This window comes from Archocentrus centrarchus, chromosome 21, assembly GCF_007364275.1.
Source record: "Archocentrus centrarchus isolate MPI-CPG fArcCen1 chromosome 21, fArcCen1, whole genome shotgun sequence".
Classification (NCBI taxonomy): Eukaryota; Metazoa; Chordata; class Actinopteri; order Cichliformes; family Cichlidae; genus Archocentrus; species Archocentrus centrarchus.
Window position 1 is genome coordinate 26,327,539 of NC_044366.1, and position 24,541 is coordinate 26,352,079.

General features: G+C 38.3%; 1 protein-coding gene across 1 annotated transcript; it reads right to left on the reverse strand.

Annotated features, from left to right (window-relative positions):
• Nucleotides 1-6,715: 6,715 nt before the first annotated feature.
• On the reverse strand, nucleotides 6,716-23,675 carry LOC115800790 (CD209 antigen-like protein E). Its single transcript, XM_030758307.1, has 6 exons — nucleotides 23,574-23,675; nucleotides 23,388-23,489; nucleotides 22,950-23,147; nucleotides 13,900-14,042; nucleotides 8,048-8,151; nucleotides 6,716-7,144 (listed from the first exon to the last, which is right to left on the reverse strand). The coding sequence occupies exons 1-6, from the start codon at nucleotides 23,644-23,646 to the stop codon at nucleotides 6,994-6,996; spliced, it is 771 nt and encodes a 256-aa protein (XP_030614167.1). The 5' UTR covers nucleotides 23,647-23,675; the 3' UTR covers nucleotides 6,716-6,993.
• Between the last annotated feature and the right edge of the window lie 866 nt (nucleotides 23,676-24,541).

Genomic DNA, 24,541 nt, shown 5'->3' on the forward strand with positions numbered 1-24,541 from the left:
ATATAATGCTTTGCTACTTCTGGGCCATGTGGTGATGGCTTTCTCTCAGAGCATGGTCCAGCATACAAACACTTATGGTGCACAGTGTTGTATTTAGGGTGAGCTTCTAGTCTGTCTTGCAGTTTGGCTCAGAGGTCACTGAGCTCCTGGCTGGGGAAGCTTGGGGGTCTTAATCCAGCCCGACACGCCCTCTGAGACGCCATCCTCCTCATCCAACATGAGGTCAGTGGTGACACCGTCCCAGAAGGCAACCTCCTTCACTGCCAGGACACTCGTCCTCGCCTCCAGCAGCTGTTGACACAGAGCACACATTATGTCATTATGAAACTATATGAAATATTGTGAAAAATCAGGAAACTACACTGAAAGTTTGAGTCTCTTGACTTTGAATGCCCACATAGCAGATAAGACCCTGAATGCAAAAAAAAATTTAATCAGCCCATCTTTGTCATCAAAAACAATGGTTATGTGACAAAGTACCAACTCCTGCATCCTGTGAATAAAAGACAAATGAACAAGTACTTTGAAAAAATGTAACATTGATAAAAGTACTTCAGTGATTTTGGTCATTAACCCTTGAGGCAACTTTAAACTGATTATACATTTTTTATCTTTTAGGTCCCAAAATGTTACAGCTGCTAAAACTATAAACATTCAGTGTTAATTATTTTCACCTTCACTGCATCATCTTTTTATAGACATTTTGGGTTGTTCAAAAGAAGCCAGATTTTATATAAAGTTAAAAAAAAACAATAAGTAATATTTCCCAAAAATAAAACTGCATTTCCAAGCTAACTACACAAATACAGCAGACCAACAATACAATCCAACACGTCTTACCGGCTTCCTTCTTGCACGTCACCGGGCAGGATTTTTAATGGCTGCTGCCTTTTCCAGAACGTGAGGCTGACTGTAGCGGAAGCTGCGGCGGACCGTCTGCAGGTTTTGCAAGAAGCTGGAAAACATTTTTGTACATTGTACATTGTAAATAAAAAGCATAAACACAGTGTATACATAAACATATTCAGGCAAAAAACACACAAACAAACAACACCAATTTGTTTGTGTGTTTGCCACTCCATGCATTTATGGACTCCCAAAGATCCACAAAGAAGGAGTCCCACTTCGACCCATTATCAGCAGTATAAACTCGGTCACCTACAACATTTCCAAACACCTCGCCACCATCTTATCACCGCTTGTTGGCATCACACCCCACCACATTGAAAACTCTACAGATTTTACTAACAAGGTCCAGAATCTTGTACTGGATCCAGATGAAACCATGGTGTCCTTTGATGTGGTTTCACTTTTCACTTGCATACCTACAACTGAGGCAGTGGAGACCGTCAGAAGACGACTACAGGAAGACGATTCCTTACTGAACAGAACCAGCTTCACCCCAGATCAGATTTGTGCACTTTTAGATCTCTGCCTTACCACAACATATTTTAAATACAATGATGGATTCTACAGACAGAAGCATGGATGTGCCATGGGCTCCCCAGTGTCTCCCATTGTAGCCAACCTTTACATGGAGGAAGTGGAAAGTAAAGCTCTTGGTTCTTTCAAAGGGATGGCACCTAGCCACTGGTACAGATATGTAGATGACACCTGGGTCAAAATCAAAACCCAAGAAGTAGAAGCCTTCACTCGTCACATCAACTCAGTGGATAAATACATACGTTTTACCAGGGAGGACACCAGAGATAACAAGTTACCATTCCTGGACTGTGCGGTGCTTATCGAGGAAGATGGAAGCCTCAACATTGAAGTTTACCGGAAGCCCACACACACAGACCAGTATCTCCTCTTTGACTCCCACCACCCTCTGGAACACAAACTTGGGGTGATCAGGACCCTACAACACCGTGCGGAAAGTGTTCCCTCTAAGGCAGAAGGGAAGCATAAGGAACACACACACATTAAGAAAGCCCTCAAAACATGCGGTTACCCCAACTGGGCCTTCATCAAATCAGCTAAGATGCACAGGAATGAAGGCCAAACACAAACTACAGAGAATGGGAAGGACAAGAGGAACAACATTGTCATCCCATATGTGTCAGGCTTGTCAGAGAAACTCAGAGGAATTTTCTCCAAGCATGACATCTCAGTATACTTCAAACCAAGTCACACCCTAAGACAAAAACTGGTGCATCCCAAGGACAAACCCGCCAAACACAAGATCAGCGATGTAGTGTATGCTGTTCAGTGCAGTGAAGAGTGCTCGGACCTCTACATTGGTGAAACCAAACAGCCTCTTCACAAACGAATGGCACAACATAGAAGAGCCACCTCGACAGGACAAGATTCAGCAGTACATCTGCATCTGAAGGAAAAAGGGCACTCTTTTGAGGATGCCAATGTCCACATTTTGGACAGGGAAAACAGATGGTTTGAAAGAGGAGTGAAAGAAGCCATCTATGTCCACTGTGAACAACCATCATTGAACAGAGGAGGTGGATTACGTCACCAACTTTCCCCCGCTTACAGTGCTGTCCTGAGCTCCCTTCCCAGACGTCTCAACCCCCATTCACACCTTTGTTCCAGTGACCTCAATAGGCCACAGGAAACAATGGAGCGGAGTCCTAAATTGTTTTCAACTGAAACCACTGATTAAATATGACCCACGCCCCCTTCACACCTGGGCACATGTGTTCAAGCACATGATCAATAGAGGGTCATAACCACCTCCAGGGGACTACGCCCACAGGGGTTTAAATACCTGGGTCTCTCCACCATTTGGTTGAGAACTGAAGAAGCCTTTCGGATGAGAGGTGAAACGTCTTCAAGAAACAAAAAGAAGTCCAGTCGCCTTTTTCAAGCTCCAGAGACTACTATGACCTGGATAACTGAGAATCTACACAGACAACACCAATAGATACTTACACACAATTATATCACGGTCCACGCATTAGGAACACTCACACTCGCGTTATGAGGTGGACACAGTCTGTGGAAAATAAAGGTGAAAATAAATAAGAGTAAAAACATTTTAAGTTCTTCTCTCCTCCACACATTGAATACTGCTGCTTTGTTTCTGATTCTTACCTCTGCAGAGGATCATACCGGCTTTTATTTGATTCAGAGTTGTGCAAACTGCTTCTTATAGGATGAAACCAAATAAAAATAAGAAACCAAATCACAATACGTCTGTCAGCTTACTGTGACCATTCCTCCACTCTTAGTATTTTTGTTTTAGAAACGACCAAGTCTTACCGCAGTTTTCGGATTGTGCTGCCGTCTTTTCCTCTTTAGTAGGTGAGTCTTTGTTAGAGCATCGAGTCTCTACACAATAGACGCCATGTTATCTTTCAGCTGCCCTAGTAGAAACTTGAGTTAACTGAGGAGATAACCCACTCATTGCAGCCAGCAGTGTCTTCTCGTCTACAGCGGGGCTGGTTGAAGCTGGCCGGTAGAGAGGCCCGCTTTCACGAGGAGCTTCTGGGGTGTTGAAAATATAGATGATGTCCTCCATTGTACCAGGAAAGCAGCGTAGACAAAGACTGCCATTCAGTTTGAACGGAAGAGAACGACCGCGCTGATTTCCTTTGGTCTTGCGAGACCTTCAGCGCGATCCTGCACATGATCTGTATTGTCCAATCACAGGCGAGGAAGTTGCCACACGGAATTCAATTCATTTCATTTCAACTCAATTCAGTTTTATTTATATAGCACCAAATCACAACAAACAGTCGCCTCAAGGCGCTTTGTATTGTGGGTAAAGTCCCTACAATAATACAGAGAAAACCCAACAGTCAAAACGACCCCCTATGAGCTGGAAGACACACATCCACTGTCCTTTTTTTTTTTTTTAACATTTTACTTTTACTTTTTTTTTTTTTACATTTTTCTCATGAAGGTTTTGCTGATATCTCTTATGTACATCCATGTATAGCAAAATGAAAGTTTATTTGTTTTATATGTTTATATGTTTTCTTATTACATCTGCCTTGGTAGTCTTTAATGTCATTAATGCATGTGAACATTCACTGAACGTTTATAGCAGCGTTCATGCGATGTTGTCTGAATGTTCAATGCTAGCTGGGAAGCCACTGCACAGAAGAGGATGATGGTGTGACAGACTTTTTGTTACAGTGAATTAGACTGAAAACTGAGTATGCTTTTCAATGAAAATAATGCTTGTGGTGTCACCAAAATCAAGTTATAGCCTTTGTTTATCTCCCTCAGTCCACTAAAGTTCAGGGTTCACAAAAAACTCCATGACAAAGGCTCACAGACAGAAGCTGACAGCCTTATTGGAAAAAGGGACAAAAGCTGAAAACGTCCAAAAGTATATTTCTAACTAGATAATACTAATTTATAAAATAGAATGACTTCTTCTGAGTTTAGTCTTGTTTGAATGTTTCGCTGTATAATTTATGTGTAGTCACATTGTAATGGAAAAAGGCTTAACAGATGATAATGTAAATTTGATTATATATATCTCAAAATAAAAATGTTACAACTGTTGGGAGGGGTAGACCTCTGGTGACCACTGGTGAGTACTTGATTTGCATTTGTATGACTCACAGAAACCTCCTTTACATATGAGAGCCTGCCCTAGACCTGAGGAGAGGGGGGGAGCTCAGGGAGCACTGACACAGAGAGTCCACGGCAGTTTCCCTACAGTTTATTGTTCTGGCCAAAGCCTCCTGCTGAGAGCCCTAAAGCTCAAGGTGCGCGGCAATATTACATACAAGAAACTGTCGAAAAACCCACTTTTCATGCAGTGATGGTTGTCAGTAAGGGTGTGCAAACGTAGTGCTATGCAGCAGTTAGTGGTGGTCAGTTCAGTGACCGTTTTTGGGATTTTGCAGTGACCCTGAGGACGTTCCACCTGTCATCAGCCAACACCATCATCAGCCTTTTTACCGGTGTCTTGCCAAAAAGTGATTTTTGGTACACTCCTGTCACAGGTAGAAGCTGCAATCAGGTGTTTCTTTTATGTATTCTTTGTTTATCAGACATCTGGCCAAGGGGCAACAGAAGTTGCAATAAATATAACATCACAGCTCTATAATGATGTTTGATGAAGCCAAAAAGGACTGGATTGTTTGTAATGTTGATGCAATAACGCAGTCATAAACATGTATGCAAAACAAATCATTTCTTTATTTTATTTATAAGGCCTAAATCATGTTGACTACTGTCTCCTTAAAAATATAAGCAAGGACATTATAGATCAGAAACACATAAAAACATCTACAGATTCCAAGATCATCAGTTGAAACAATAGTATGTAAGTACAAGTTATTCTGTCTCACTACTTTGCGAAGGTCTAGAAGACCTAAATTGTCATCCTCAGATAAGGGGAAATTAGTTAGGATGGTCAGGAATAATCCAGGAACCACCAAGGCCATGCCATGGACCAGAAACATGGTACACCCTGTACAGGTCACCAGCCTGTCACAGGGACAACACAGAGAGACAGACAACATCCACACTCACACTGATGCTCTCATTCCCACCTATGGGCAATTCAGAGTTTCCAATTAACCTAACCCCAGTAAGTGCACGCAGACACGGGGAGAACACGCAAGCTCTATACAGGGGGAGTGGAAGGTTGCCTAGGCCAAGGTGGAATTGAACCAGGCCTTCCAGATGGCATTCTAACTGTGAGGCAGCAGTGCTAACCACTGCATAACCATGCTGCCCATTTTAAAATGGGCAATAATCAAACATTTCAAAAGTTTGATTATTTAATAAAAAATAAGTTTCATAAAAGTTATTCACAAAGCCTGTTAGCCTTTAAAATAGCTCCTAAGGTGAAAAACTGGAATGAGAGATGAAGAGGACTATGACAACTATTAGTATGTGAATTTACCCACTGTGTGAGTTGGTAACATTTTTTATGCAATGTATACAACAATAATGCCACAAGTAGCTGTTTCTCAGTACAACTCATAACTTATTTTGACAGTTTTCTTATTATCAATAAACATGTGGTGATCCAAAGAATCTCCTACAATCCAGCTTTTTCCACCTGTTCTTTGATGATGTTTAATCAACAGATATTTCATAAAGGCAGTAATTAGTGGGACTTCAGTTTATACTTTGCTAAATTATTTTTCTTTTGGATTTTTCTTTCATTATATGTCACAGTTAGGCTGTGAGGCTGGCAGGGGTGGACTCAAATGCAGAACACATGAGACAGAACAGGGAGAGTGAGTGACAACAGCAGCGAACAACAGGTGAATCAAATGAAACTAAAAACACAAAGGAAGCAAAACACAAAGCACAGGGAACACAAGACTGTCAAAATAAAACAGGAAGTGACCAACCAAGTGACCACCAACTACAGACTGAATTAACACAAGGAACAGAATACACAAGGGACAAAGACAACCAGACACCCGAACACAGAGACACGGGAAGGAAAATAAGAGGGAAAGAGGACCTAACACAGAAAACTAAACTAGGGAATATTAAAGGCAATATTTGTGTACCTATTGAAAATTGACAAAAGGTGTTAAGAGTATGTCTGATTGTCATCCTCTTCCCACATCTGGTTTCATTATTTTTCTGCGTGCCCCAAAGGTAGAACCTTGCAGACATCAAAGTGCTTCAGTTGCTTCCTCTTTCTCTTACACTCTTCCTGTACCATGTGATGTCTGTGTGTATAAAGATGGAACTTAGATAATCATTCGGTAGTGCGCTTACGATTGCCCAGGCAAATGTAACCATCTCTCCTCTTGCAAGAATAAACCCTTTTTATCGGACTGATCGTGTGGTCTTGTTTTAGAATTTATCCAACAGAAACAAATCACACTGGGCCAACAGCCCAGGATCATGACAGTATGTAGATCTATTGATAAAAAATAACAGTATATAGTTACAGGTACATTTCAGGATTGCATCCATTTAGCTAAAGTTAAATACATTTTCAGAAATCAGAATAATAGTAATCAGAAGAAAATATAGTAAAATATTAACCAGAGTAAACCTTGCATAATATATGTGCACATATATTCAAAAAATGAATAAGTGGTGTTATGGTACTTTTTCACAGACCCACAACAGAGAACTTCCACATGACAAATCATTCCACAAAGTGTTTTCAAGAGTTCTGATTTGAGCACAGTCCTCTTCTCCCCACTTTGGGTCTCCACCACCATTATCAGGTTGATGAGGTGCCCAGTACCTAGCAAAACAGTCACCAGAATTATTATCTTTGACATAAGAATTAAATTTGAAACATTTATAAAAATACAAAAATTTGACTATTTTTTAAATTATAACAATTTAAATTCAATGTAGATTTATTTATATTAGCACCAAATCACAACAATAGTTGTCCCAGGGCACTTTATACTGTCAATTTAAAGACCTTCAGTATCCTGGAGAAAAATCAAACAATTTGCCGTGTGGGAAGGAAAACCTCCCTTTTAAACTAACATCCTGCTGTAACCAGGTTTCTGTAAGGCAGAATAAATCAATATGTTGCTCAATTACTAAAGAATTTCATAGCAGGAACTTAGACAAGAGTCACCTAATATTTAATTGTCCACGGTTAATTGTTTTGCTTCAGTTATAATTTTTTTTCTTTGTGACTTTCCATTGCATCTCCTCCCAGAATCAATCCAGTGATCTTTTACTTGTTAGGCAAATGTGTAAACATTACACTACAGAGCCTTTTGCACCAAATGCTAGACTAAAACCACTGATGAAGAAGAAAAGCTACTTTGTCTGCTTTTTCCTGATGTACTTTTTTCTTTTTTTTTAAATAATTTTGTTAGTGTTACTTATTATAAAATATTTAGTGGCGCTGTGTGGTTAATACATTCAACTTACACAGAGAATATCCCCAGTTTGGTTTTGGAAGACAAAAACCCAGTGCGAAACCTGTACCAAATCAAAACCTGCATTTCCATCTGCAGCAGGAAAATACTTCCCTCACTCTAAAAGGATTAGTCATTGTCATACAATACAATATAAACCAATAAATACAAGTCAATCTCTAAGATTTTCAGCCACTGAAATCTAAGTCCAACAGTGAGGTTATTTCTGCATGTGCAGCATCTATAATATAATTAATAACACTTACTTCAGAGTCAGAGGCGTTCCATCTACCCATTTCCACTTTCCCTCTTCTTGTGTGTCAGTTAAACCAATCCAAGTCGGTCTCTGGGTGAATGTAGCGAGGAAATCCTGTTCCACAAGAACAAAAAAAAAAAATTACATTTTGGGTTTTGAACCATAATTTGGTATGTTGATGGTTCATATCATATCATATCCTCCTGATGATCATTCCATTGTTACCACTTCGTCTGCATCACCATTAGCTATTTTGAACCAGTGTTGCCATCTTAGCATGTTAGCATGTTGAAATTAAATTTGGCTCTCCCGATGCCCCTCACCTTCCATTTTTAAAAGACGTTTGTAAATTAATGGAACTTATATACCAATGCTAGTAAATATTAGGGTACTTGTTTAATTTTTAAACAAGCAATAGTATTCTTGATGTCTTTTTGTTGTCCAACTAAGAGAGTTCTTAATGATATTTTATTAACAACTGACTCTGACGACCCTGTTATACTTTAGCAGCCTTTGATACAGTATATCATAATATTTTTTCATGTTTAGAACATTGTGTTTGCACTAGAGATAATGCATTGGAGTAGTTTCAGTCATACTTGTAGGATAGACATTTTTTCTGTCACTCTTGGTAAATTCTGTTCATCTTCTGGTTTGCTTTCATGTGGTGTACCCCAGGGGTCTATCCCAGGGGACTTCTTCTTTTAAGTATTTATACAGTATACTTCCTCTTGGCTCAATTAATAAACATAATGTTTCATTTGATTTTTCTAAGGTATTTTGGGATAAGTGCTAATTGTATAGTCAGTTAGGTTTGGTTTGGTTTGGGGCTTGTTAGCTTATTGTGTTTTTAATGTTTATTTTGCTTTATTTATTACCGTATTTTCCGGAGTATAAGTCGCACTTTTTTTCATAGTTTGGCTGGGGGTGCGACCTATACTCCGGAGCGACTTATATGTGAAATTTATAAGACATGAACCAAAATACTCCAGCCACTTGACATCTCCGTGAACTGCAGCTTTAAGGCAGTCTTGTGTAACCTGTGGGTGCAGTGGATAATGGACGGAGAGCACAGCTTAACGGCAACTGGGAGAATGCGCCACCCAACTTTCCTGGAAGTCATTGGATGGATCAAGAAAACATGGGCTTCAGTGACAACCAAACCATCCTGTTGGGATTCAGAAAGGCTGGAATAATTGGAACTGCAGCTGACGACGAGTCTGACTAACGCGACACAGAAGAGGAAGCGGCGCTTCGTCTACGTACGGAGTGTGCGGAGTTGTTTAGAAGTGACACCGAGGATGAAGAATTCAATGGATTGATGGTTTGGTTAACTTGTTAGCATGTTCTTTATGCTATGGTTATCTGAATAACTGTTAATGTTACGTTAACATACCAGACACGTACTCTGTTCGTTGTGCGTCATGTAGCTGAATGTGTTACGTTAGCATAATGTAGGCGTAACCGTGTTCGCCCTGTTCTTTAATCCATTATTATTTTAAATTGCCTTTCAAGATGGAATTTCTGCTCTGAGTCTCGGATTCTATCAAATAACCCCCCCCCCCCCCCAAAAAAGTGCGATTTATAGTCCAGTGCGACTTATATATGTTTTTTTTTTCTTTATTATGCATTTTTTGGCTGGTGCGACCTATACTCCGGAGCGACGTATAGTCCGAAAAATACGGTATTTATCTGTATTTTAATTGGAAAGGACTTTTGTTAACTACATTGTTTTTAAAGTGTTATATAAATAAAGTTGAGTTTTAATTTTATCTGAACATATGTTTTAAAAATTCTGAAAAACCTCACTAATTATAACTTAACACGAAACAACATAATTATGTACTGTTTTACTTAGAATAGAAGACAAAAAGTTTCATTAAGAGTTGTTATATATAAGAACACAAAAATATTTTACTGTCAGATAGACCACTTGTCCACAATGTGATTGAACAACAGCTGTTTTATGGTTTATGTCAGATAATTATTAATTAAATACCTACAATGTACAGTGGCTGTTGATATACTGCTACACATCCTTACTCAGCCTTCTCCTTCCATGGGCAGCCTGTTGTCATCATGAAATGTTTATCTGAGGATGCTTCTCTATGTTCACACATTGTAACTCTGTTGCACTCCAGCACAAGTCCTTTGACAAAGTTATCTTAGAAAGGGTCGTTACTTTGAAGCATTATCTAAATGTGTCTTTTTAATTAGTGGGACATACACTATTTACAGGAAGTTTGTTTACTTTGATTTCAAATCAGATTTTATAAATTTTCTCTCACTTTGGCTCAGTGCTCAAGTCTCAGCTTTGAAGATGTATTTTCCAAAAGAGCTCATGAGTGTAACTCTTGCAGAACCTTTAATTCATTCGTCATGAAGTTTATTCATCAGTTAAAAAGTCATTGCAACCAAAATGATAGGCTCCTCAGATCTTTTTTAAAACCAAACTCATTAAAATGTTTATAGACTTTATCAGAACAACAGTGGAGTCTTGAAATTTGTTCTTCATCATTTAATTTCCTGAAAGACTTGTCATACAACTTTTCACTGACTTAAAAAAGCTACTGAACCAAACCTTTATGTAATAGGGACAAATGATTGCTGTTGTGTATGTAAGTGAATACTGTCCAGGTACTATTTTCAAGAGCAGAAAGTTTTATGTTCCACTGAGTGTAGACAATCTGTATAGTTTGAGGCAAAACATGTTTCTTATCTTTTGGTCACATAATAAATACATTTGTTGTGTGATCAAACACTGGCGTGGTGGTTAGCACTGCTGCCTCACAGCTGGAATAATATCTAGAAGGGTCTGGGTTTGATTTCACCTTGGCCTGGGCCTCTCGCTGTGTGTAGTTTTCATGTTCTCCCAGTGTTTGCATGGGTTTCCTTCCACAGTCTAAAGACATGCAGTTAGTTGGGTTATGTTAATTGGTCACTCTAAATTGCCCATAGGTGTGAATGTGAGCATGAATGGTTCTCTGTGTTAGCCTTGCAACCTGTACAGAGTGTACCCTGCCTCTGGCCCTATGTCAGCTGGGATAGGTTCCAGCCCCCCTGTGACCCTGAACAGGATAAGTGGAAGAGGGTGGATGGATGAACAAATACTTTAAAATAAATATGAAACATTATACAACAACTGCCAAATACCAAAATCAGTATTTTATCAGTACCAAAATAGAAAGTACAATGGAAAGAAAACATAGGCCTACTACAGTGTACCACAAAAGTAAGTACACCCCTCACATGTCTGCATATATTTAAGTATATCTTTTCATGGGAGAACACTGACAAAATGACACTTTGACACAATGAAAAGTAGTCTGTGTGCAGCTTATATAACAGTTAGGGATGCACTGATCCGATATTCAGTATCGATATCGGTCCAATCCTGGCCTAAATTACTGGATCGGATATCGGAAAGAAATAAAAAAATGCAATCTGATCCGATCCATATTAGCTGCATTACAGTTTTCAGTTGTCGTCTTCTTCTTGTGGGTCTGCGGTTGAACAAACCAGCTTAGAGCTGCATTACCACCACCTACTGGAATGGAGTGGGGGATCAGGAGTTAGAAAAAAACCCTCAGATTCCAAAAAGTTCTCCATCGCTGCGACGGGTTCCCTTTGACACTGAGCGATCATCGCTGACATGTTTTTCCACGCCTCCACCGCTCTCTGTCATGTTTGTGTGTTGTGCTCGCTGTGCTGAGAATTTCAGCTGTTATTTTTTTCTCTACTTCAGCTCCCGGACATACTGCTAGCGAGCGCAGCTATTAGCACTGGTGACTGTCCGGTACCAGAAGAACGCCTTCCCCGTCAAAATATTTTTGATACTTTAATCTCTGATTAGTGACTAAATATAGACCTGCAGTAGAAATGTATTTAGGAGAATGCTTGTGACTATAAAGCATTACAAGATTACGCTCATGCAGCCCCTAGTTTTTCAACATAAACACTGATAACAAGACAGCAGCAATCAGCTGTTTTACGTGCAGTCTGTCTGGACAAGCGCAAAGAGGCAGAGCCGGTGAGCCCCGGAGCGGACTAAATGTTTTTCTAGCGTCCAGATGAAGCTTTTCCCCCTGTAACCTCCATTAAACCTTTACTGAGAAACAGCTGGAGGTCCTTCATCAATCAACTGATCAGTAAGTGAAGAAAAGAGATTTTTGTAGCTGCTCCATCCACCCTGTTTGTTTCGCACAGGGAAAAACTGGGGTCCCACCGGGAGGAGACCCCGTGGTAGACCCAGGACACGCTGGAGGGATTATATCTCTCGGCTGGCCTGGGAACGCCTTGGGGTCCCTCCGGATGAGCTGGAGGAGGTGGCTGGGGAGAGGGAAGCCTGGGCTTCTTTGCTTAGGCTCCTGCCCCCACGACCCGGCCCCGGATAAGCGGGAGAGAATGGATGGATGGATGGATGGAAAAACTGCAGTACGGAAGCTAAAATATGCAGATGAACTGTTAATATGAAAAAAGTATTTCTTATCCAGTTACTCGGGTAATCGATGGAATCGACAGAATACTCGATTGCTAAAATAATCAGTAGTTGCAGCCCTAATGAAATTTGCAACATGCCATAAGCCAATGCATCACCTTCTCACACAGAAGCAACAGGATTCAGGTGATAGAGCAATTGTTGTAAGTAAAGTTTATTTATATAGTGCTTTACACAGACAAAAAGTCACAAAGTGCTGTACAATAATTAAAACACAATATCAAAAAACCCAGATAAAACACCATGTTAAAACATAACATTACCATATTAAACAAAAAAGAATAAAAATAAAGTCAACAGAAAGTCTGGTTAAACAGAAAAGTTTTCAGCTGTTTTTGAAAAGATGCCACAGAGTCAGTTAATGGAGATGGAGTGGTAAACAGTTCCAGAGCTTTGGTGCCACTGCCTGAAAAGCTCTGCCCCCGGTCCCTAGTCTTGTATGTGAGACAAGTAAAAGATTACAATTTTGTTGTGTGAGAGACTGTTGACTTATGTAAAATTGATCCAGGCATTTAAAAGCAATTTTTAAAAATAATACAAAAAAAATCGGCTTTGTATCGGTATCGGCGATATCCAAATGTAAAATATCGGTATCGGTATCAGACATAAAAAAGTGGTATCATGCCATCCATAATAACAGTGTAAATTTTTTCTTCCCTCAAAATAACTCAATATACAGCCATTAACATCTAAACCAGTGGCAATAAAAGTGAGTACACCCCTAAGAGACTACACCTGTAAATATCCAAATTGAGCACTGCTTGTCATTTCCCCTCCAAAATGTCATGTGACTCGTTAGTGTTACTAGGTCTCAGGTGTGCATAGGGAGCAGGTGTGTTCAATTTTGTAGTACAGCTCTCACACTCTCTCATACTGGTCACTGAAAGTTCCAACATGGCACCTCATGGCAAAGAACTCTCTGAGGATCTTAAAAGAAGAATTGTTGCGCTACATGAAGACTTATATAAGCTGCAAACAGACTACTTTTCATTGTGTCAAAGTGTGATTTTTGTCAATGTTGTCCCATGAAAAGACATACTTAAATATATGCAGACATGTGAGGGGTGTATTCACTTTTGTGATACCCTGTATGTGCAATAGTACAGTACAGTAACAAAAGAATGCTGGGAATCACTAGATTTACTGTACCTTCTGCCCTTTTGTCTATAGACGCTCATCAACCTCATACCTAATTTTCTTTCTTGAAAAGAAATAAAGAAGGAACCTGAACGCATGCTGCATTCAGTATTTGTCTGCATCTTCCCATATTCTGCTATTCTTTACTTACCACCACACACATAGAACCTAATATATTTTTAAGAATAAAACTGTTTGGTAGTTAAGCACATTCATATGAACAGTACCTGTTCTTCAGCGCTGTCTATCACCGCCAGATCTGCTCCTCTCTCTCTGCATTTGTTCCTACCTGCATCCCAGGAATCAGAGCTTTGAGAGAGGAGATAACAGCTACGACTGAACTTCCTCCATCCTGCAGGACACGTTTTCTCTGGAAAAACATCAAACAAAAATATTAACCATTTATTGGACAAGGAAACATATGTTAACTTGATTTGCAACATAACAATAAAAATAATTGTCTCAAAAGTAAAAAGGTTTTGCAATATCCTCTAATAACACTCCAGGGTTGAAATCTTGAATTTCAAAGTATTTCCGAGTGCCCTGTAAAGGGTTAAAGAGTATCAGTAACAATGACAAATTTAACTCCTTCAATTTACATGGAATACTGTAAAATGCAGAACTGTTACTGGAAACAATTAAAGAGAGCAGTGCTTTATAAAATTGTTTTGGATATTTATTTGAATTAATGACTATATTCATATGCTGCTGTTTGTTTCTAATGGGAACATTAAACTTGATTGTGTTCAGGTCTGAAGCTCTTCTACACCCTAGTAAAAGGAGGAGTTGAAATCTCCAGATCAGAGTGAAATCTGTTTTACTGATTGCACAGGTATTCTCGGTGCTAAAAGCTCACAAATATAACTGATCAATTTTATTATTTGTGCTGTAGCAGCAGCAACTCCAGTGGTGTCAAAAGGACAGATCAGGACCAAACAAAATGAATATCTACAAATTCCTTTGACATTGTGATGTTTTGCCAACCCATTAATCTTGCTTTGTAACGCACCCCCATGTAATTAACCTGACCATGTTTTTTAATGCCAAACTAGAAGAAAACCCACTGAAGCACATGGAGAACCACAAACTAAACTGAAATAATTGAATTAATACCACACCAAGCAAAGACTTAACTGGCCCATATCCTTTTTTTCTAGCACTTAAGAAACTACAATCTTTGTCTGCTTCCTAATAAGAGGCTGTGCTTGGTTCTCTCAATTAAAAACTATCTGCTCACCAAATATGGTAGGAATACATGCATGCAATAGTACCACAACTAGCTGTTTTCTCAATGAATACACAAATTAGAAAAGATACAGATTAGAAAAAATGCAGTTTTTATAACAATTTAAAACAGATCACAACATTAAAATAAAGAACTGAGTATAATAACAATCATATACAAAAAAAAAAAAAAAGGTTGTTCCTCTTTCATTCCAGTCATTAGCACTACCAATCGTTCAGAACCGGAAGCCCCCACACCCCACACCCCTCTTCAGTGCCGAGGGGCTCTGTCAAAATGTTTTTTATGCTTTAATCCCTGAGTAGCAACTAAAAATAGACCTGCTGCAGAAACGTCATTTGGAGGATGCTTGTGAATAAAAAGGATTATGGCATTAAGTTCATGCAGCCTCCAGTTTTCAACAAAAACAACAGCAGCAGCTGTTTCACATGCAGTCTGTCTGCAGCCCAGCAAGCGCAAAGAGGCGGAGCCTACTGAGACAGTGAGGTGGAGCAAACGGGAAACAGCTGGAGTTCCTTTATCAACCAGCTGATCAGCAACATGAAGAGAATATTATAGCTGCTCCATCCACCTTATTTCACACTGAGAAAAATCTGCAGTACGGAAGTTAAAATATGCAGATGAATTGATAATATGAAAATTGATTTCTTATCTGATTATTTTATTAATTTATGGAGTAATCGATAGAATGCTCGATTACTAAAATAATCAATAGGTTTTTTTTTTTGTGTGTGTGTACTGTATGCTTTTTACATGATTTCTGCAAACCCATTAGTGGAAAGGAACGGCCCTCTGGGGCACAATAAATGCATGATACATGTGTAACTCTTCTGGATTATATGCAAAAATTATCACTCTATCGATCTAATAAGGCCTGATTTAGAGTTTTGGGTTGGTCCTACGTACATAACTGAATATCCTCTCTGAACCTAACCTGACATGCACCTCAAGAAATGTAACTACACATCCACAAAGACTGTGATTACTGCCTATTTTATTAGTTTCTGATGACAGTGACAGCCTGCACAATCTAATTTGTAACATTTGATGTCATTCAGTAGTGCTATTTATTTAAATAAGTGTACCGCTAACACAAATATGTATGGTTCAGCTTTACTTCAGGGTGAAGCTTAACTGCTATAGTTGCACTCACAAGCTTACATGTGTTAATCAACAATAAGTGACCGCATGATCAGATGATCAAATTTGAACACAAGTCACCCAAATTTCCTTCACTTGCATTATACAGCAATAGACTGTATACAAATGACTGACATCACTAGGTCTGAAAAGTAAAACCTGTCCAGAAATGCCTTTAAAACCCTTTAACAATGAACCTGTCCTTGCTGACACAATGTCTTTCAAATGTCCCCCGTAGAATGGTCTTTTGCTTGTTTTACTCAGTTTGTGATTATCTCAGAACCTATTATTATTATTATCTTAGTGAGTTATTATTTAGGTATTAACCTTTTCATGCATAGTGGTCACTACAGTGACAGATGGCTGTTCAAGGCTGTTCTCTTGTATATGCACGTGTTTTGTTGTTATAGTTGTATATCAGCCAACACAGTGGATGCTTGTGCATCGTCCCATTCACTGCTGCCTATTGGCCTGTCATGTGAAGTTGTATTTCTTATATTATTTGTCTTTTGAATGTAATTAACAGCATTAGGATTAGTCAATGCGAACAGTAGTGATAGTGGATCTGAGGATGAAATATCATTTTCTGTTACTGGTTTGTTAAACACATATTTTTCTGTTTCAAAAGTCAAACTCATAGCGTCCAGCTGGGTGGACATGTTTGTAAGTCCACGAAAAATAGCTTTATAAACAAAATTTCAATTGTGTTGGGAATTTTTTTACTACCCCAATGCTGACATTTACAGTTATTATTCCAACTTCTGTTTATTTGCAACTAAACTTCTTTTTACACTGAAATAAAATGCATATTGTGTGTCCAAAAGTGGTGGGAGGATTTGAAGCCTGTTGGAATTGCTCTTTTTCATGTTCAGACCCCCATAATCAAGATCAAGATCAAGATGAGACGCATGTAGCAAAACTCTGCTCAGATCAACCAGATCAACCAACAACATTATGGTCCATTAAACACACCTCGATTTATTCTTACATCTCTGCTGTGTACCAAACAAAACAAAACTTTTGTTGGCCCGCTGTGCTGCTTTTTGGATTTACTGATTGGGAGGATGGCCTTATTTATCCAACGGTGTGGCGTGGTGGATCGCCCTGACAAGCAATTCAGGATGCAACAGGACAAATGTAAGACAACACATGATGCAGTGAAAGGACTACAACAGCTGGAGCCTGGTGATGCCATAAAGGACACAGTAAGCAGACAAATTGACGCACTATTCCAGGATTGTAGCTTCATTCGCAAAATCAGTCAACTTTTGGTTGACTCTCTGATTGAACCCATAAAGCGTGCGATCACAGATTCCATTGCAGAATCGGTCAGAGACTCTTTGAGACATGAATGGAAAAACATGGACGATAAAATTAACGAATTACAAAATAAATATAATGATATTGAGGACGTTTTAGATGAGCAAGAGCAGTACTCTAGAAGAAACTGCCTTGTCATTTACGGTGTTCCAGAAAATGACCATGAAAACACAAACGATGTTGTAATGAGCATTATTAAAAATAAACTTAACATCGACGTGAGGCCTGGGGACATTGATAGGTGCCATCGCGTGGGACCTAAATCTAACAGAAGAGATAAACCAAGAGGAATCATCATCAAGTTCGCTCATTATAACATCAGAGACATGGCTTATAAGGTGAAAAAACGGCTCAAGGGGACAACACCAAAGATGCATATCCTGAAGAGCCTAACAGCGAAGAGGGCAAGAGCACTGGACGAGCTACGCAAGAGACATAAAGATCAGTTGACGGCTAGCTGGACTCAGGACGGGCGACTCTATTTGCTCACCAGAGGAAATCAGCGGCATATGATCTCCAAATATTCGGATGCCAAAAAGCTGAGTCTACATTAAATAAGGATCATAAAATCCCCTTTATATGTAAGTAATTGTAGGTTGTTGGTTAGATCTAGCATTTGAGCCAAAACTAGATCTTTTTCAGCGTTTTTTTCTTTGTGTGATTGTATGTGTGTTTATGTGGTGCGAGTGTGTGTGTGTCTGCATAATTCTTAAAATTAGTGCAGGGGTTAGATATAGTGGATTGCAATTGGGTAGTATTTTAATGTGCAACAATTGGTGACAGGGAAAAATTAACTTTGAACTTACCTTAAGTTAATTTGTTTAGATTACTACTGCACCTGTTCTGTACGTGAACGAAAGTACTTGAACAGCATTGCTTTGAAAAAATAACCTGCAGGAGGGTTAGACCTGATAACTTATCAGCATTTAAACACTATCCATTCTCATTGTTACACCTCAATATAAGAAGCCTAGTTAAAGACCATGATGAGTTACTCTCCCTATTAGCTAGTCTTGATCATAACTTTAATATTATAGGATGTACTGAAACCTGGGCTAATGAAAGAACATATCTGGACACACTTAACCTAGATGGCTATGCTATGTACACTAGAAATAGAACTGGTAGACAAGGTGGGGGTGTTTGCATATATGCCAATATACATGACTCTGTAATAGTTCGAGATGATTTATCCATAGATGATGGATTTTCTGATTCTTTGTTTATCGAGCTGGACATAAAAGACGGGAAAAACATCATTGTTGGAGTAATTTATCGACCTCCAGATTCAGATCTAAATTTATTTTTAAACAACCTGGCAAAACTTCTTAATAGACTTAATAATTGTAATAAAAATTGTTTTATTCAAGGAGACTTTAACATCAATCTTGCCATAGAAAATAATACAAAAGCAGAGTTTTTGAATTGTCTGTATGCTTCATCCTTCTTCCCTACAATCAATCTATACACCAGGGAAACAGAAACTAGCAAATCCTCTATTGATAATATCATTACAAATATACAAGACACTCGGTTTGACTCCGGTGTTATACTGTCAGATATCACAGATCACTTTCCTATTGTACTTTTTGCTGATTTTGCAAGACAATTAAATGAACCACCTCAAAAGACAAAAACCAAAATATTAGACAAAAAAACTTAAGCTTGCTTAAAAAACATCTTAAAGCAAAAACATGGGATCATGTTTATCACTGTACTATTCCAGATGACGCCTATAATGCTTTTCTACAAGAGATATCTGACAGTATAAGCCACACCATACCTGAAAAAGTAACCAAAACAGCCTCTGGTAAACAGGAAAAATGGCTTACCAAGGGCATCCTGAAATCTATTAAATTGAAAAACAGGCTCTACAAACTCTTTATTAAGAATCCAACAAATGAAAATAAAGACAAATATCTCAAATATAAAAACAAATTGACTAATTTGATAAGAGTTACTAAGAGAAACCAAATTACACTAGATTTAAAGGCTGCCCATGGTGACCAAAAGCAATGCTGGAAAGTACTAAATAAAGTTTTCAGCCGGGGTAAAAAAACAACTGTCCTTCCTGACACTAAATGCAAACAAGGAGATGAAGACCTTGCCAACAGTTTTAACAACCACTTCAATTCTATAGGACAATCATTATCAAAGATTATAAAGCCACCAGGGGGGGCTGCATATCAACAATACTTGAAAGGGAATTATATTAAATCAATTTTCCTGAAGCCAACTGATGGAGCGGAAGTGCTTAAAACCATATCGGGTATGAAAAGCTCCTGTACAGAAGGGGTGGATGGTATTTGCAGTAAAATAATAAAATTTATTGCGCTTGAAATTAATGAACCACTTGCCTATTGTATAAATCTTTCTATAATACATGGTGTTGTGCCTAAAAAAATGAAGACTGCAAAAATCATTCCAATATTTAAAACTGGGGATAAAAATAACATGCAAAATTACCGTCCAATATCTATACTGCCTACTCTCTCCAAAGTATTTGAGAAAATTGTTTATAATAGGCTGTATGGGTACTTGGATAAGCTGGACATACTTACTCCATCACAGTATGGCTTCAGGAAAAAGAGTACAACGTGCATGGCAATTCTTGATCTCATTGAGAAAATAAATGATGCTGTCGAAAATGGTGAATGTGGAGTGGGTATTTTCCTTGATTTATCGAAAGCATTTGATACTATAAATTTTGAAATTTTGTTGGGAAAACTTGAGAATTATGGTGTTAGAGGCATTGCACTTAACTGGTTCAGAAGCTACCTATTTGAAAGGGAGCACTACGTATAAATACACAGCAGCAAATCACAATTAAAAACAATTAAATGTGGTGTACCACAAGGATCTATATTAGGTCCTCTTCTTTTTATTATTTACTTTAATGACTTTATAAATTCATCAGATATACTACACAAAATTATTTTTGCAGATGACACAAACTTATTTTTTTCTCATAAAAATATGGATTATCTCCAAAATATAATTAATAAAGAATTAACTAAAGTAGATATCTGGCTTAAATGTAATAAATTATCATTAAACATTAATAAAACCCACTGTATTACATTCTGTTCCATAAAAAATCGTAAAAATATTGAAAATGTACATATCAAGATTAACGGAAGGATCATCGAAAGAGTTCAACACACAAAATTTCTAGGAATATATATTGATGAATTCTTAAATTTCAAAAAGCATATTGATGAATTGACAACTCGACTATCTAAACAGGTTGGCTTGTTTTATAGACTCCGACATTATCTCCCTCTTGAAGCTCTCATAACGTTGTATCATACCTTATTCGAACCACATTTGAATTACTGCAATATCATATGGTGTAACACGTATCCAAGCTATCTTGATAAACTACTTGCTTTGCAAAAGAAAGTGATACGCGCCATAACATGGTCTGAGTTCAATGCTCCTTCCGATCCCCTTTTTTATAAGCTTAAGCTTCTGAAGCTCACTGAGAGCAACACTTTTCATAATGCATGCATGATATTTAATGTGGCGCACAAACTAAATGAAAGACTTTGCCAGCTTATTCCAATAATCTATCCAACCCACGAACACAATACTAGAAGGAAAAATCAGCTGAAGGGGAAAAAACGCAAACTGAAATGTACAAGTTTTAGCATCACATGCAAAGGTTTGGAGATCTGGAAAGAAATTAACAGTACAATACAAACATCATCTACTCTAAAGATATTTAAGAAACTTTTGAAAGATGAACTATTACAACATTATACTTAACAAACAGTAAAACCAGATATAAAAATCAGTATATATTTATAAATTTATGTAAATCCATTATCATCTAATTATTATGTCCAATTTAATTTCCTAATAATATCTGGATAGAAAGTATAAGGATGAATTTGTCACCTCGAATACACTGATGTTTCTTTTTTGTGTGCTTTGTGAGTACGGCTGTAAGAAGTATGAAATGTGATAAGGTTTGATAAGTGTATATTATATTCAAAACAATAATAATGTGTGATACCAGGTAATGGAATGTGTGTGGAGGATGTGAAATAACAAAAAAGTTTTGACTTGATTTTAGTGTGGGGGTATGGATTACTGTATTGTTTTTGTACTGTAATGTAATGTTTTTTGTTTGGTTTTTTTTGTTCCTGGGGTCCCTGTATAAGCTAAAGCAGCTTCTTGGGAGTTTCCCCTTTTACAAATCTTACAAGTGTGGTGTTGTGCACATGTATCCATCTTAAAGGTTTGTGAATAAAGAGAAACTATACAGAACTATACCATAAGCTCTGCTACCCCTTCGCTAGCGGTCTGCTCTGGCCAAGCAGGCCCTCTCAGATCATTCTCAAAGCATACTCGTCCTCTGCTGAACCTCTTGCTCATTCAAATTCATGTTTAGGGGTCTCAGCTCACAAAAATGCCCTTCTCAGGTTCATGTGCGGGACACGAGTTATCCATTTTTCAGTTTATACTGGTGATAGTGATAAATCTGTCCAGTAGAGCCTTAGGATATCTTGCCTATATAGTACTGCCAAGGATTCTTAAAATGCAAATCAGAAACGTGTAAATCTGTCTAAGCAACAAGTCTAGGGGCAAATTTGGCCCCACTTTCTCCCCTATATTTGGTCTGTGTAGGTCTGAGCAGTTGTAAATCCTTTTAAATGAGTATTATAGGATGGCCACAAGAAGGTTAACTCTCATAACCTTCTTGTGATGAATTTTTCTTACTGTCATGTTGATGAATTAAAAATTCTGTATTTTTTCTTTTGTAGTTGCAGCAGTTGAATTGTTTTGGTTAGTTTGCTGTTTTAGATAGAATGAGAAGATTAATGAGACCCCCTAATGTATGCTTACAAAGTGCAGACTCAGCACATATCTTAGAAAAAGAAAGGGGAAGAGTATAAATGCCACACTTAGAAAAAGAGTAGGACGTAGGGGAGAGGATGTAGCGGTAATCTTTGTCCGTGTTGTCCATTTTTCCCAGGCATAACCTCCCGGGACGGCTTTTTGCTTTTTGCTCTTTGCTTTTGTGTTTGTATATTTCTGAGTCCTAATAAATTATTGCAACGGAGCCTGCTCATCACCATGGATCACTTGGACAGTTTGATTTTATTTGGACTCATACTTAATCTCAGAACGGACTTCCCACGATCAGAAAAAGGAGTAACGAGGAAGCCGGGGCACGGTCAACAGTTTGTCTCTTCTCTCTGTCTCTCTGTGCGTGTATCGCAGTCTTAACTATGCTACTGTCTGTGTCTTGCTTTTTGACTGTGCTGTGTGTATAACTAAGATGTCTAATAAACAGCCTGCACTGGAACCTGCTCAATCCAGTGATTTGTTGGTAACTATGGGTTTAATTTGCTTTTTAATTTGCGGCAAAAAAGGAACATAGAGACCCCTAAAAATAGTACCAACAATTGTATTTTTTTTTTCATGGCTAAAGAGGAACAAAAACACTCAGGAAAAAAATCTTGACTGAGGTTCTCTTAATTCATTATTCAAAGGGATGAGAGTCAAAGATCTGATCGCAATGCTGAGAAACACAACAAATAAATCTCAGTAGAGACAAGGACTCACTCTGTTTGGACAAATTCTGAAGTCTTTCCAGCTCTTCGATCTTTTCAGTTAGACTGGCATTCAGGAGGTTTCTGTTCTCGATCACTGAGGAAAGTTTGTTCCTCATAGTGGAAAGATTTGCCTTCAGATGGTCTCTCTCCTCATTCATGGAGGAAAGTTTGCTACTCATGGCAGAGAGACTTGCAGTCGAATCATGCACTGAAATACATTGAGAGACAGTTTTCTGAGACACAAAGGACCTTATGTATTTATAAAATCCGAGCATTTACAAATTTTGCCCATAGGTACTTCACACACTTGTTCACACACTATAACCGCACTTTGCTTTAAATTAAAATGAGTGGATGTCATCCAAAACGTACTGCGGCTGAATTTTCAGTCTATTCACATGTGGGCTGATGAATGTTAGAGCAAATATTTACAGAGAACCAGACTCACAGTAGACCCCAAGGGTGATGAGTCCAATCAGCAGGAGAACACTCAGCAGTCCCAGAGAGAGAGTAACACCTGAATAGAAACTTCTCGTAGAGCTTCTTGGACCTGAAAAGAAACAAACAGTAAAACTAATAACAGAATAACAGAAAAAAAATATATATGGTCCCTTTTTTGTTACTTCTTTCTTACCCTTGGGATTTACTGTTGACGGTATTGGGTTGTCAGATTTGAAATCTTCAGCATTGACATAAATTTCCTCCATTGCTTGTTTTTCTGAGGCGGTCAGCTCTACAGCTCAGGACCTGCAAACTGTTTCACTGGATTAAGTTTCTTCTTTTTCTCATCTTAAGAGGAAGTCACACATGTCAGATGTTAAAAATGTTGTTCACACATTACAAGTTCTGTAAAATGAAAAGCAACAGAAGTCAAACTTGTTTTCATAGATTTCAAGGATCTTGAAGAGATCATTTCAGTATTGAAATGTGTGACTGATGACTAAGACCTTTCAATTTAAAAACACCAGCTACACAGAAACTCTGAAGATAGTATTTTTTATTTTTTAGGATTGTTCTAGAGATACAAAAGCATATTTTTGTGTTTTATTTATTTTGTTTCATTTGATTTTTTTATTTATGGAACAGAGAGGATACACATAACTGTGCATTTACATAAATAAAACGCCTCCAGCACCATAAAAAAAAAAAAAAAAAAAAAAAAAAAAAAAAAAAAGGGGAGTGGTGGCCTAGGGGAGAAGAAGAGGGTTCATCACTGAGAGGACCCTGGTTCAAATCCTCGGGCTGGCATCACTGTGGGTCCCTGAGCAAGCCCACCCCCCCAGGTTGCTCCCCGGGCGCCCCTTGGCTGCCCCCTGCTCCATGCTGTGCTGTGTGTACTACATACTCCATGTGTGTGATGGGTTAAATGCAGAGAATGAATCTCACTGCATGTCTATGTATGTGACAAATAAAGCTCTTTCTATAAGACTTTTAGCCTAATTTGCAGATCTTGATCCACAGAGTTTGTTTGGGGGGAGAAGGGGAAAAGCGCAAAAGCACTGTGTGGTCAGAAGGCAGCAGAGGGCTGTGAACCAAACCGAAACTGTTTCACTCATTTGCTCCACATGGTTCAAAAAAATGAACATTTCAGTCTTTAGAATA

Coding starts and splice junctions, on each gene's coding strand:
- LOC115800790 (XM_030758307.1), bottom strand. CDS start 23,646: ATGGAGGAAATTTATGTCAATGCTGAAGATTTCAAATCTGACAACCCA. Junction 23,490..23,573: donor GTCAACAGTAAATCCCAAGG/GTAAGAAAGAAG, acceptor GTTTCTTTTCAG/GTCCAAGAAGCTCTACGAGA. Junction 23,148..23,387: donor CATCACCCTTGGGGTCTACT/GTGAGTCTGGTT, acceptor AATGTATTTCAG/TGCATGATTCGACTGCAAGT.